The sequence below is a fragment of the Zingiber officinale genome, chromosome 1B, assembly GCF_018446385.1.
Source record: "Zingiber officinale cultivar Zhangliang chromosome 1B, Zo_v1.1, whole genome shotgun sequence".
NCBI classification, from domain to species: domain Eukaryota; kingdom Viridiplantae; phylum Streptophyta; class Magnoliopsida; order Zingiberales; family Zingiberaceae; genus Zingiber; species Zingiber officinale.
The window spans coordinates 22,813,434-22,829,330 of record NC_055986.1 but is presented as its reverse complement, the minus strand read 5'-3'; the positions used below and the strand labels follow the sequence as shown (position 1 = coordinate 22,829,330).

Here is a 15,897-nt window from a genome sequence, read left to right as displayed (position 1 = left end):
GATCTCTATCCGAAATGATACTCAATGGAACATCATGTAATCTGATGATCTCTCGGCAATACAGATCTGCCAATCGATCCAAGGGATCAGTCCTCCGAATCGCTAAGAAGTGTGCGGATTTGGTTAATCGATCAATGATTACCCAAATCACGTCATGGCCTCGTCGTGTCCTCGGCAAACCCACCACAAAGTCCATAGTGATGTGATCCCACTTCCACTCAGGAATAGGAATCCGCTGAAGTAATCCTGCAGGTCTCTGGTGCTCAGCCTTCACCTGCTGACAGATAAGACATCTAGCTACAAAATCCGCGATGTCTTTCTTCATACCGTTCCACCAATAGGAACGTCTCAAATCTCGATACATACGGGTCCCACCTGGATGGATCGGAAATCGAGAACGGTGAGCCTCCTGAAGTAGCTCCTGTAAGACCGGATGAGACTGAGGTACGCATAATCTGCCTCGGAAGTATATAACACCCTCCTCGCTGTAAACTCTCCTCACGCCTTAAGCTATCCGATCGCCAATGAATCGACAATGCCGATCACCACCGAGCCTCTCGATCTTTGTCCCGATCGACGACCGAGCAACCATGGTAACTGAATACCCTGCTTGCAGATCCCTACCCTCAAGGTCTAACTCAAAAACTCGAATCAAGTCCGTGATCAAGTCCGGTGGCAAGCCAAAGTCCCTCTGGACTTCCTGCTGAGTGCATCGGCAACCACATTAGCTTTCCCCGGGTGGTAGCTAATGGTACAATCGTAATCCTTTAGGAACTCCATCCATCTCCTCTGTCGGAGATTAAGCTCCTTCTGAGTGAAAATATATTTGAGACTCTTATGATCAGTGAGAATCTCAAATGTAATACCGTATAAATGATACCGCCAAAGCCTCAGAGCAAAGATGATGGCAGCTAACTCCAAGTCATGAACTGGGTAGTTCTTCTCATGCTCCTTCAGCTGACGACAAGCATAAGAGACTACTCTGTCGTGCTGCATCAGAACAGCGCCCAAACCCTATAGAGAAGCGTCGGTATAGAGTACAAATCCATCCTCTCCAGAAGGTAAGACCAAAACTGGAGCCGACACTAATCTCCGCTTCAACTCCTGAAAGCTGATCTCGCAATCTTCAGACCATGTGAACTTCACGCCTTTCCTGGTAAGACGTGTCAACGACATAGCAATACGAGAAAAATCCTCGACAAAATGTCGGTAATATCCTGCTAGTCCCAGAAAACTGCGGATCTCCTGCACTGACTTCGGCTGCTCCCAACTGGTGACAGCCTCGATCTTCTGAGGATCAACTGAAATACCTCTGCTAGAAACCACGTGTCCCAGAAAACCGACTGAGGATAACCAGAATGCACACTTGCTGAACTTCGCGTACAGCTGATGTCGTCTAAGAATCTCCAAGACTATACGAAGATGCTGTGCATGCTCCTCCTCGGAATGCGAGTAGACCAATATGTCATCAATGAAAACGATAACAAACTGATCCAGATACTCAAGAAAAATGCGGTTCATCAAGTCCATAAACACCGCTGGAGCATTGGTAAGCCCAAATGACATTACCAAAAACTCATAATGACCGTATCTCGTACGGAAAGCTGTCTTCTGGATATCTGAGTCTCTGACCCTCAACTGATGATATCCGGATCGCAGATCAATCTTAGAATACACTGATGTACCTCTGAGCTGATCAAACAAATCCTCGATCCGTGGTAAAGGATATTTATTTCTGACGGTCACTGCATTCAGCTGTCTGTAGTCAATACATAACCTCATGGTGCCGTCCTTTTTCTTGACAAATAATACCGGAGAACCCCATGGGGAAACACTAGGGCGAATGAATCCCCTGTCTAAAAGCTCCTGGAGTTGAACCTTCAGCTCGTTCAACTCTTTTGGTGCCATACGATAAGGAGCTTTCGATGCCGGTGCGGTTCCCGGAATCAACTCAATAGCGAACTCCACTGGCCTTCTAGGTGGCAAACCAGGTAGCTCCTCTGGAAACACATCCGAATACTCTCGGACTACTGGAAAGTCGGAGAGCTGCAAACTACTGCTGTCGTCTGTACTAATCAAAGATAATAGGAAACCCTGACAGCCATGTGACAACAGCTTCTGAGCCTGAATCGCCGAAATGATCGATATGCCGTCATCTCTGATGCTAGTGAAATTCCACAAGGGTTGGTTCGGAGGCCGGAAGGTGACCACCCTCGTCTGGCAATCAATGGTAGCATGATATACTGACAGCCAATCCATGCCAAGAATGATATCAAACTCGATCATCTCCAATACTAGAAGATCTACCGTAAGTGTCATGTTGCCAAAGTCTAACGGGCAACCTCTGATCTCCTGTGTGACGTCTAAAGTATCACCAGACGGTAGGGAGACAATCAATCGTTGCAATCTAACAGTAGGTAATCTACTAATCTCCCGCATAAAGGTACGGGATATAAAAGAGTGCGAACTACCAGTATCAATCAAAATATTAGCGGAAAATGCATAAATGGAAATCGTACCGCAGAAAACGGATTCGTCGGCCCGCTGAGCATCCTCTCTGGTAATCGCATGAACACGACCCTTCCAGGAGGAGGAGGTAACGCCGGCCGGGCGAAGCTCGCCACCGAGGCGCCGGATAATGAGCCGAGAAGACCGAGAGGATGGTGACCGATCAGGTACCGGCCGATCGAGTCTGCACGCTTCGAGTCGATAATAAGGTCCGAACAAAACTTTGGGTGCTGGCACCGAGTACTCTGCCCAAGCATGTCAAATGCTACCGAGGGAGCCGCCCTCACCGACGCTGTGAGGGTGAGAATCTCCGCCTCCTCGCCGAGACACCGATCGACTAGACCGCCCTTTGCTCGACCCTCCGGTTGCAGGCCGAGCCTTCACCGACAATCTCGGCTCGTGCCCGTGCGCTTGTAACAAAAGCAAACCGACTGCTCCAAAGTGTAGTGATGTGGTCTGAACCACATCGAAACATCAGATATCGCTGGTGGATGCTTCCGATCCCGCCGAGGAGACCGAAACGCCCCGAGGAAGACGTCCGACTTCGAGGCCTACGAGATACCCTAGAAGAACTCGACTGACTCGCGACTACTCGATCGTCTCGCCGCTCGTGTTCCGCTGGATCTCGCCTCGACGCCCGACCCAGTATGCTTCTTTTCCTGTCCGGATATGCCCTCACCGAGCTAACTCTATCATCAAAGCTCGATCCAGCATCGGAGTAAGATGTGATCCCTAAACCGCAAGCCGTATATGCAGATAACCATCCGGTCCCTGAATAAACTGCATCATGCGAGTTCTTTATCCGCAACTAACTCTAGACAAAACTTAGCCAACCGGTGGAATTCAGATTATACTCGGTCACTGAGTGGTTGTTCCGCCTCGACTCATAAAATCCTGTAGGCGAGCCATATGATAAGACAAGGAAAGAAGCGGCTCTCAAAAGCCTCTCGAACTCGTCCACGTGACGTTGCGCTCACCAATAATAGAACGTGAATAATCCACTGGCATTAGCTTCATCCCATAAATGGTAGGCAGCCAGCTTTCTCCCACTCTGAGCAAGCCATATAGAAGAAAGTTCGCCCATAGTCTCTATCCATGACAGAGCCATACTCGGATCGAGATCTCGCGAAAAGAGTGAAACAAGTCTTCATCGACTCACCAATGCCGAATCCTAGCTTGTGCAAATGACAATATCGTTGAGTCGGGCTTGACGATCGCAGAACTGGCGAAACACCGAGCCGATACTACAGTGGTATCGCGAATAAACCGGAGGAGGAACTCCTGGTCAGCTGTATAAGCTTGAATAAGCCATCGGTGGTACCGCAGGTGAACATAAGTGGCCGCACTGGAGGTACAGAGGTAATGGTACGATATGGTGCCGCTACATCAGAGGGGGGCACAGCCACTAGTGTCGTACATCAGATCCAAGTGGCGGTGGTACTGAATACGCTGTAGGCTGCGCTGGAGCAGATGTCGGGTACGCCAATGGTACCTCTGATGGTACCGGAACTACTGTAGGGATAGGTACGCTCGGCACAACCGAGGTAGGTACCTCTATAGGAGCCGTCGGGGTCTGAAAGCCCAACGTGCCCGAAGCATGCTGAGTCAGTCCCTGACTGATAGGCTCACTAACAGTGGCCATCTCTGGCATATCCAGAGATCCCGTGGTCCTCGCACGTGGTCGTCCAGCACCACGTCTCGCAGCAATACGAGTAGATCGTCTCATATCTGTTAAATTAAATTACAAATATTAATACAGGTATAACAATCATAAAATAAACATCATACCTATTTGCTGTCTGGAGATGTTCCGTCTCTGTCCAGTCCCCAATTTGACCTCAAAATTCCGAACGAGAAAAATCGCCGGAAATCCAAATAAATCCGAAACGAAAATCCGAAACATAACCATATCGAAAATCCGAAAATGCCCAGTTTGACTCGTAAACCTGGCTAACCCAAATATCCAGAATACCAACAACAGGTATCCGATAAATCTCCAGAACACCAAAAGAAGGTATCATAACCCTGCTCTGATACCAATAAATTGGTATCAGATAAATCTCAAAATCCAACACACGGAAACCAACCAAGTATCGCCTAACCTGGCTCTGATACCACTTAAATTGTCACGCCCCAGAGAAGTCCCTATCCGAAGAAATTTCGGCAGCATCTCCCCTGTACGGCGGACAATCTGAAACTTCTACATAACACATATACCTCAGCCACAGGCGGCTGGAATAATAACAATAAATAAAAACAATCACCACGCAGTTTATATAGATATTCAGCCTCTGGATGTCACAACCACGCAGTTAATAATAGTAATCACAAACAATAATACTCTGACTCGAAATCCACCCTACTCAACTACACTCGTAAAGCTCAAATCCGACGAACTCACCTCTTCTGCCGTCCAAGCAGGCATGTAGTAGAATAAAATCCAAATCATACCAAAAATCCATCAACATCTCAAAATCCATACAAAGTCCAAGTATCCAAACAAACCAAGTCTATAACATAGTCAAAAAGGAAACAAACAAAACCAGTAGATCCGTAAGTCTTCGGGTCTTCAGGGGACCAGCAACTAGAACTCTCTCCTGACAGAATCATCCTGAAATATAAGAACAATGGAGGCGGGGTGAGTCCAACACTCAGCAGGTACAATTGATATGCAAATTAAAGAAATAACACCTAGCACTAATCATGCATACAGTCTCCTGATAAAAATAAAGATAAATGCAAATCGAAGTAGACAGGAGAGAATATATACTAACCAGGACCCGGTATAAGGACAAACAGTCTGAAAGGTATAGAAGACATGTATGCATGTCAAACATAAGTATCCAAACAATATGCAGCATATAAATGCAGCAAACACAATCACAAACAATAAATGCATCATGTATATGATGCCAATGTCATGGTCACCCCTAACGCCAGTCAGCCAACTCATAACAAAAGTGGGACCGAGTGGGTAGAGCTGTGACAACCGTGCACTCTGCATCACTACTCCTGATAAGTGACCGAGAGGACGGGATGCTGTCGGAGTACACACGTACTCCTACCCAAAATCATAAATGGGGGAGCGCAATGCTCTCATATCCCGGTACGCTATGACGGAGATGGATCTCTAACGTGCTACACGTTGCGTCACACTACCCATGAGCGGACCAACGGAGCACCGGAAGAGTCAAACTGACGTGCTACCACGCTGTGTCAAGCTACCCCTGAGCGTCACAACGGAGCACCGAACAGTGATGAAACTGGCAATGTGCTCAACAATAATGGAGCAATCTATCACACAGCATGCGATCATGCAAATGGTGCATGTCACTAAGCATGGTAATATACTAAACCAACATCTGGACATATAACAATGGGCACCATAGTGAATAAATCATATCAAGATATACTGATCAATAAGGTATCAAACCTAGGTCCTGAACATGTGAAACATGGTTATATCACTACCCATGAGCATGAAAAATTAGGTACGAGATCAATACGAGATGCAAACAAAAAACCAATAAAACAGGTAACATGTATTGGGCAGTGATTAACCGAAACAAATAAGAAACACAATTAATGCAACATGTTAATTTCATTACTAAGCATATCAAAGACAATAAGTCAAAAGTACCCGCCTCCGATAAAATGGTCCAAATCTGACTCCGAGATACTCGTCTCGCATCAAAGTCCTGTGATACCAAACATGCATTTTTATTTAGCTACAAATTAAACGAATAGCTAAATAAAAATCCTTAAGAACAATTTTAGGGAAAAACCCTAAACCATAATCTCGACCTTCCTAAATTAAATCCAACAATTAACTAGGGTTAATTTCCTTTAACCCTAATCATAACATTAGATTAAAAGTCTAAAGCTAATCAAATCTACCTATTCCAAACATAAACATAATCAATCTACTCGAAGTTCAATATCCTAAACCTTACCTCAAATTCATCGTCGTTACAAGAACCAATAGCCACTGTATGGAGTGACTGTCCAACCACAGCACAAAACTTCACCTCAAAGCTGGGATCACTGCTGAAATCAGACTGATCAGAAAAAGGATCAATCAGTGGAGATCACAGATCCTACACAACCCAACTCACCTTATCTGCTCGGATTTAGGGCACAATGCAAGAACAGGGAGTCGACAACACTCAGCAGAGAAGTTGTCGACTTGATCGGCACTGCTCGGGATGTGGCCGACGGTAAGAGGTGAGGAGATGGGTCGGCGGCGGTGCTAGGGAAGGGAGACGGCGGTCGAAGAGGGAAAACCGGTGTCGGCAGTGGAGACGGTGCTGGCTAGCGGACAGAAGAGGGGATAGGCTCGGTGTCGGCAGTGCTCGGTCACAAGGGAAACACCGGCGGTGGTACTCAAGTGCCGGTGAGAAGGAAAACTAGGCCATGGTCTACGCTGGGTCGAGAGGCGACAGCATCGGTAGGCACAGTGGTGGCAGTCGGCGTTGGCTGTGATCGGCAGCGGAAGAAGGTGCTGCCAAGACGGAATCGGCTGGGAAGAAGTAGAAGGAGGAGAAGAAATAGAGATCGGCTCACAAAAGGAGAGGAGAAGTGGCCCAGGGATTGTAGGTTCGGCGAAGATGAAAACCGCAGTGTAACGGCTAGGGCACGGGATCGCGACAAGGAAGAAGGGTGCGCGGGGGGGGGGGGGGGGGGGGTCGGGGCCCGGGGGAAACCAGAGAAAAAGAAAAAGAAAAAAAAGAAAAAGAAAAAGGGAAAAATAAATAAAACTTTTCCTCTTTAAAACAGGGTAGTCTAAACAGACTTTTCCCGGAACCCCGTTTTATCCCCGTTAACTCGTCCATACGAGTTCCGAAAAATTCCCGAAAAATGTCCAAGAATTCCTGAAAATTTCCCTTATTCATATTCGCCTATTTCTGGTATTTTACAATCAGGCCCAAGTTTGGGCCTGCTATTCTCTTATATGAGACACACGTTGGGCCTGATATGGTATCATATTAGGCCTAACGTGGGCCTACTTGGTTGGCACCTCGCCTGCTTTGTTCAACCAATCACAATCTAATTTTTTGATCATGATATCTAAAACCTAAGACTATATGTCCGTTCCATAAACTAAAAACATGCTGCAGATTATGATTTGTGAATTTGTTTACAATTTCAATAGACTAGGTTGAACACTTGATTTGAAGTATATAACAAGAACATTGGAAATATCTAATTGTATTGTAATTTAGCTTAAATATCTAAGTAATTTTTGACTTAAAAATAAATTGGTAGTAGGTGTTATCCCCGAATATTAAAATTCGACAGGGTGTGTGTTGTTCATTGAATGGAAATCCATAAGATTGAAATGTTCCGTGCCAACTGGCACGGAGCAAGAACTTCATTTGTGGTGGTTAGAAACAAGATTTAGAACCATATCTCGCTTCTCCCCTCTCAAATCTTTCTAGGGAACATGAAATTAAAGAAATCCAAGTGTCGTAGGTCCATCAATGAGTTTCAGTCAAAATCCACTGATGGACTTAGACTTCTCCAATTGAACCCATTTTAAGTGGTCTAAGTTTCTAGTCTTGCAAGGACTCTAACGGTGCTATGCATTACTTATTTAAAGCTCTCTATAAGTGATCGACTGTTACGAAATTTTTCAGCCAGATTATGGGCATGATATGAGATAATATCAGGCCCAACATGAGTCTGATATTATCTGATATAAGGCCCAAGTTAGGCCTAATATTCTCTTATATCTGGCCCATATTGATCCTAATATGATATTATATCAGGTCCAACGTGAGCCTGATTGGTTAACACCTCACCCGCTTTGTTCAACCGATCACAATCCAATTTTTTGATCATGATATTTAAAACCTGAGACTATATCATCATTCTATAAACTAAAAACTTGCTACGGATTTTGATTTGTGAATTAGTTTAGAATTTCAGATATGCTAGGTCGAACTTGCTAAACCACGATGCCATATGTGATAGTATGACCAATTTAGCTCTTTAAAAAATGACACCTATACATAAATGACATTAGTAACTACTACATATCCCATGCTTATTGTATTTATTTTAATCTATACACTATATTTTGTTTTCTTTAAATTTATTTATAATATTAATATATATATTAGTAATTTATTTTATATTTATTTTTAATATTTTGTTTAACGTTTAAATTTTTTATTTGCTATTTAATCTGTAACTTTTATTCTATATATTACTCTTTTTATATATCAAATTTTATTTTAGAATAATAATACGAACCTACTGTTGGTGTTAGGCTATTTAAATTTCAAAAAATAATCTCAACTCCTAGCAATTTTTTTTTGTTTAGAGACGTAAAATATGGTGTGAAATTTTAGATCTCAGGATCAAAATCTTGGTTGTGATTAATGAACAAAGTGGCCAAGGACGGATCTTACAAAGCCCACATTAAGCTTGATATGCTAGCATATCAGGTCCAATGTGGCCCTGATATTTTAGCATATCAAACCCAACATGGACATGATATTTAGCATATCATGCCCATAATAAGGCTGAGATGTATCGTAACATTCGATCACCTCTAGGGATCTTTAAATTAGTAATAGATAGCACCGTTGGAGTCCTTGGAATACTAGAAACAAGACTTAAAATGGGCACGATCAGAGATGTGTAGGTCCATCATTAGATTTTGATCAAAATACACTGATAGCCCTACGGTACTTGGATTTCTCTAAAATCACCTTCCCCAAGGTTTGAGTTTGTAGAATCTATATATGGTGTCAAAACTTAGTTTTAACCGACAAAAATGAACCTCTTACTCCGTGCTAGTTGGCATGGAACATGTGCACCTATTAGATTTCTTTAAATGAACATCATTAAATTTACAACAACACCAAGCACCACCATTTTATTTTTTAGTGACAACTTAGTTAGAGGTTAAAGCGATATTGCACTACTATTAGCAATTTTCAATCACACGTTGTAGCCTTAAAACCCACTATTGGACCTAGCCTACTAGAATTTCTATATTTTTTCGTAATCCGTAGTGATCTTATAGTTTATAGAAGGGAGAGATGGTGTCAAGTTTTAGATTCATGGAGCAAGAATTTGGAAGTGATCGACTGAACAAAGCGGTCAAGATCCCTACCTATCGAGCCCAACATGGGCTTGATATGTTAGCATATCAGGCCCAAAATAAGGCTGAGATGTTTCGTAATATTTGATCACCTCTAAGGATCTTTAAATTAGTAATGGATAGCACCGTTGGAGTCCATGAAATACTAGAAACTCATAAGACTTGAAATGAGCACGATCAGAGATGTGTAGGTCCATTAGTGAGTTTTGGTCAAAATCCATGGATGGCCCTACGATACTTGGATTTCTCTAAAATCAGCTTCCCTATCAAGGTTTGAGTTTGTAGAATCTATATATGGTGTTAAAACTTAGTTTTAACCAATAAAAATGAAGATCTTTCTTCGTGCCAGTTGACACGAAATATGTGCACCTATTGGATTTCTTTAAATGAACATCATTAAATTTACAACAACACTAATCACCACCATTTTATTTTTTAGTGACAACTTAATTAGAGGTTAAAGGGATATTGTGCTACTATTAGCAATTTCCAATCACACGTCGTAACTTTAAAACCCACTGTTGGACCTGACCTATTAGAATTTTTATACTTTTTCGTAATCCGTAGTGAGTTTATAGTTTATAGAAGGGAGAGATGGTGTCAAGTTTTAGATTTGTGGAGCAGGAATTTGGAAGTGATCGGTTGAACAAAGCGGCCAAGTTCCCAACCTATCAGGCCCAACGTTGGGCTTGATATGTTAGCAATTCAGGCCCAACATGGGCATGATATTCTAACATATCATGCCCAAAATAAGGCTGAGATGTTTTGTAACGTCGATAACCTCTAAGGATCTTTAAATTAGTAATGAATAGCACCGTTTGAGTCCTTGGAATACAGGAAACTCATAATACTTGAAATACGCGCAATCAGAGATGTGTAAGTCCATCAGTGAGTTTTGGTCAAAATCCACTGATGACCTACGGTACTTGAATTTCTCTAAAATCACCTTCTCTATCAAGGTTTGAGTTTGTAGAATCTATATATAGTGTCAAAACTTAGTTTTAACCTTTACAAATAAAGCTCATGCTCTGTGCCAGTTGGCACAAAACATGTACACCTGAATTATATTCTATTAGCAGCAACCGTTGTCCTATTATATTTTTCAAACACAACAATACTTATTTTGTTTAGGTCATAACTTAGTTAGAGTTGAAAATAAATTTATAAGACTTTAAAATTTCCAACCCCAACCTATTGATTTTAAATGCACAGTTGGACTGAGCCTATTATATTTCTGAATATTCACAACTGCTAGCGAGTGTTTATTTTACAAAATTGATATATAGTGTGAAGTATTAATTCTGCCTTCCTGATATTAGTTTACACGTCTCATATCATAGATATCACTATATTAAAAAATGAATAATACAAACAACAATATAACAGTAACATTTTTTGCACAATTTTTTTTTACAACACTAAGGATGCACTACATACAAAATATAAGGATACACTCCTCTTGTTTACAAAATATTTAAATCAAGTATAATATTCTTGTATACATATATAGGTAAGTCAAGAACCAGAGGCTGACGACATTCTACAAGTCCTTCGATTATGACCCAGTTGTTTGCACCGGCTGTATTTAATTTTTACCTCTCAATTATGTTTTGACTCGATCCTTGCCTTCTTTCTCTTACCCGACTGCACAAGGATATGAGGACATAGAACTATAATGTTGTTTATGCCCTTAGGCCAAAATTTCTTGCTTCGACATGGGTAAATACGATCCATGTATGCCACATTTCAATTTTGCGAATGAAAAAAATGCTCACAATATGAAAGTGTATCCATATTCCGGTGAATGATGACAACAATAGTATGTGAGCAAGACAGTCCTGAAATTTGAAACTCCCCAGAGTTATAATAATTTATTTCCAAATCAACAATGAATGAAGTACCATATGTCTCTACTTCCATTTCAAATTGAGAGTAGGGGTGGACTTCAATGCTGTAGTTTTTAATCGCTGTTGTCCTATGAACTCTTCTCTTGAAACTCTTGTTTTGCAATGCCGCCAAACATCACGAGAAGGTATAACAAGCAAAGGAGGTTTATGATCGCTTTGTGTTTATAAGACTAGTAAGAGGGATGGAGGGAGAGAGAGAGGGTGTGCATCCGAACCACAAAATAATTTTCAGTTAAAAATGTGACTTGGATGCTTGGAAAATGGTGATTGACAAGAGGAGATTAGTGAGAGGTGTAAAATGAGAACTTCATTTTTTGTTGTGGGTCATTTGGTATAAATAAAACTATGATATACCTTTTGGTAAATATATAATTCTACCTATGCCTTTTAATAAATTGCTGCAAATACTAAAATAACTAGCATTACCCGACTTTTTAGATGAATTTCTTGTTATTACCTATCAATAAAAAAATTTAACATTCTGTTGGGATGGAAGGAGAAGAGAGAGGAAGTATTTAACTTTCTCTTATTTTATTTTGGGAGGAAAGATTTATTAACATAAAATGTGTTAGTTTATTTTGGAGAAAAGGAAAGGAAATGAAAGTTAAATAAATCAAGTTATAAAAATATCTTCACTTTTTAAATTAAATATTTTTATAATATTAATATTTATTTTATAAATATAAATTAGATATTTTTAATAACAAAATTATTAAAATAATAAATTATTAATAACAAAGTAATTAGATGAGAAATAATAAAAATAATAATTTAAAAAATTTTAAATAAAAAAAAACTAAAAAGATAATGTTGATAACGAGAATTCTTATTCTTTCAAAACTTATTAGATTTTGATGATAAAATTAAAAAAAATTTAGATATTTTTTTAAATTTTGACAGCAAAAATAATTTCTCCCTTCAATTCAGTCAGAAGACGCGTCAGATTCTCTTCTCTAATGATCTAGCAACAATCGAGCTGTGAAGAAGATGAGGGAATTGGACTCCGATGGCATGATAACATTAGAAATTAAAAAATTTCTTAAACTATTAAAAATATCAATAAAATTAGAATAAAAAATCTCTTATTTTCTCTTCCCCTTCCTTACACCCCAATTCTAAGTATAAGAAAATTTCTTTTTTCATAGGTAAGAAAAGTTAAAACTTATCCTTTCTTAATTTTCCTTCTCTTCCTTCCCTTTTTCTCAAACAAGATTCAAAATTTCCCTTTCCATTATTTTCTCTTTCCTTTTCCTTTCCCCACCTCCTCCCCAATACACCTTAAAGCATGTAATAATTGTTCTACCATGCATCTTATCCGCCCGTTATCTCTTGGAATCCTATTAAATTATGAATGGATGATAATTAATAATTAATAATCAAGTTAGATAAGCTAAACTTAAAGATTTAGTTGATATATACACACTATGATAAAGAAATCAAGGTAATAATAATAATAATAATAATAAACTTTATCCATTTCGAAAATTATCATTTACTTAACGACAGATTCTCTTAATTAAATATTGAAGGTTTGGTTATTGATTTAATAAATAAGTCGTTGAAAATTGAGGATTAAATACATGAGAAAAACACTTGTTTTATTCACCATTAAAACTGTCTTTAGAAATCAGCCAGATGACGCCAAAAGCAAGCCTGTAAAATAAATAAATAAATACATAGGGACGTAAAAAAAGACAAAGGAACAAGTACGTTGTTTGATAGAAGAACAATAAAAATGGCCATAGCTGATGAGGTGGAGCCATGGGAATTCCCCACTCCCCCCAATTAAAACCCTCTCCACTGCAGGCCTTCTGCCTCCGCACCACAGGAAAAGGAGACAAAGGAGAAGGGATAGAGATAGAGAGAGAGAGAGAGAAGGGGAGGATGAAGAAGACGACTCGTGTTCGCTTTGTTTGTTTTGTTCTCTTCTACTTTGGATTTTTTGTAGGATGAATTCGGCGCTTGCTCGTCGTTTATCCCATTTGGTGGAACAAGAATGCCTCTTTTCTCTCTCTTCGATCATCTTTATTGCCGAGAAGAGAACTTGGAGTTTGAGGAAGAAGTAGAGTCGGAGGAATCTGTGCGCTTGCCGCCGCCTCTTTCGGCTCACTGTGACTATTATGGCAGCCTCCCTTGGGCGGCGGAAGCTTCGCACGAGGAGGAGTGGCCGCAGTTGCTCGGCTCTCTCTTGGCCAAAGAAGGGGAGTTTCTCCCGGTGCTCTTTGCTGGCGCCGGCGACTTTTCTTATCTCCGGTCGGGGAGGAAGCTGGCGGCGGAGTGGGTCGCGCGGGCCGCGCGGCGGCACGGCTTCTCCGCTCTCACGGCGCTGCTCGCCGTGAACTACCTCGACCGGTGCTTCCTCCCCTGCGCCGACCGGGGGGAGCTCTTCCGGCTCCAGGACGACAAGCCGTGGATGGGGCAGCTCTCGGCCGTGGCGTGTCTCTCGTTGGCGGCGAAGGTGGAGGAGATGCGTGTCCCGCTCCCGATCGACCTCCAGCTGCCGGAGGACGGCGGGTTCGCGTTCGAGCCCAAGACCATCAGGCGGATGGAGCTCCTGGTCCTCTCCGCTCTCGGGTGGAGGATGAACCCGGTCACTCCCCTCTCTTTCCTCCATCATTTCTTCCTTCGACTCCGCTCGACGGCTAAATCCCCCGGAAACGACGCCGGCATTGTCCGCCGCATCGGCGCGCTGGTGCGGAGGTGCGAAGCGGCTCTTCTCTCCGTAATGGCCGGTGAGTGCTCATCAAAATCCATGCTTTGATCGAGTTTTCAATCTTTTAACACGACCATTCGCTCGATGTTTCGTTTAATCAATCAAAGACGGGCGATGGGCCGGATATCCGGCATCGGCGTGGGCAGCAGCGGCACTGCTCCAGGCGACGGAATCCGCCGAAGAAGGCGCCACGGCGGCGGAAATCCAAGAGACACGCCACCTCATTTCCCTGCTCAACGCTCCCAAGGTGCGACCTTTCTGTTCCCCAGTTTCCCCTTTCTCTCAAATTGAAACTCTCTACATGAAAATTAAATTAAGGTGGAAGAATGCTATCAAGTGATCCTCGAAACAGCTCAAAAGGGCATGACCAGCCACAAGCGCAAGCTTTCCTCCTCCGATCATTTATTCTGTTCGCCGCCGCCCAGTCCCTGCGGAGTGCTCGGTTCCTGCTTCAGCCGCGAGAGCTCGTGCGACTCGTGGGAGGCTCCTCCTCGCAAGAGAAACAAATGACAATCGCGGCGCGAGCAACTGTCCAGCCGACGACGAAGCTGGTGGCCATTAAGGTTTACTACTGTGAAGTATGAGAACTTCTCGCAAGGATTTGCCCAGACTCATGTAGGCTTAGACCTTAATAAGATATCGAGACGCAATTTCCAAAATCACCTTGGACTCTGCATGATTTCGTTGCTTGATTTATACACAACGTAATTTTTTTACAACTCGTCGTTCCAAGGCATAAATCAACCCGAGAAAGTTGTTCCTACTCGTCTAATTGTTAGGTAAGAAGACTTGACATTTTGCTGTGATTTGGATTTTGGATGCATGGTTTTGTACTCCTCCACGACTTGGCGTTGGGTTAAGAAAAAGCTCCTCCTCTCCCGTCACGAGTCATTCATGGAGCTAATAATGAAAAGGCTGAAAAGGAGAGAAGGGCCCATCGCCCATGAGTGTCTTCTCGAATACTTTGATCTTTTCTTTCAGCCCTTTTTAAACTCCAGTCTAGACGTTGGACGACTCCTTCCATTTTTAAAATAACAATGGATCATAATTTTATATTTTTTTATATTTATTAGATATTAAATATCTATCCTTATATCTATATTCATTAGGAGTGTTTGAACAATGTATTTAGAAATGAGAGAATGAAATGATAGTAAACGATAGCATCTGGATTGTAAGTTTGGGAATGATAATTTAAATTCATTTCTAGATTTATAAAAATCAACAAAACTCATATGACTAGATGAGTTTAATTTTCATTTCCATTCTCATTCCATCTTACTATCAAACTCATACTCATAAACATTCCAATCATTTAACCAACTGCCATCTTATATAATCCTTCATTTTTCTATACCGTCTCAACTCCTGTTGTACTAGTAAAAAGGATAATGAACTCAGTTCGCATCGTCAGATTTTATATTTTCCATTTTTTTCATACTTATCAGATCTCATACTAATAACTTTTTTATTTTTATTTTTATTCAATTATTATCCTATATATATATATATATATATATAAATTAAACATCCATATAATTTATTATTAAGATAAAAAATAATAAATTTTTTAAAAAATATTTTTAATATATATTTTTTATTCAAGTTTTCAAGTCAGATATTAGATATTGATAATTTTCCATACCCTCTTTTATGGA

At 41.3% G+C, this 15,897-nt stretch overlaps 1 protein-coding gene across 1 annotated transcript; it reads left to right on the top strand.

Moving 5' to 3' along the window:
* Positions 1–13,276: 13,276 nt before the first annotated feature.
* On the top strand, positions 13,277–14,901 carry LOC122052714 (cyclin-D3-2-like). The gene is made up of 3 exons (XM_042614390.1): positions 13,277–14,258; positions 14,347–14,486; positions 14,558–14,901. The coding sequence occupies exons 1-3, from the start codon at positions 13,523–13,525 to the stop codon at positions 14,747–14,749; spliced, it is 1,068 nt and encodes a 355-aa protein (XP_042470324.1). The 5' UTR covers positions 13,277–13,522; the 3' UTR covers positions 14,750–14,901.
* Positions 14,902–15,897: the final 996 nt, after the last annotated feature.

Excerpts from the sequence above, each read along its gene's own strand:
- LOC122052714 (XM_042614390.1), top strand. The coding sequence starts at position 13,523 with ATGCCTCTTTTCTCTCTCTTCGATCATCTTTATTGCCGAGAAGAGAAC. Across the intron at positions 14,259-14,346 it reads TCTTCTCTCCGTAATGGCCG|ACGGGCGATGGGCCGGATAT; the intron begins GTGAGTGCTCAT and ends AATCAATCAAAG. Across the intron at positions 14,487-14,557 it reads CCCTGCTCAACGCTCCCAAG|GTGGAAGAATGCTATCAAGT; the intron begins GTGCGACCTTTC and ends AATTAAATTAAG.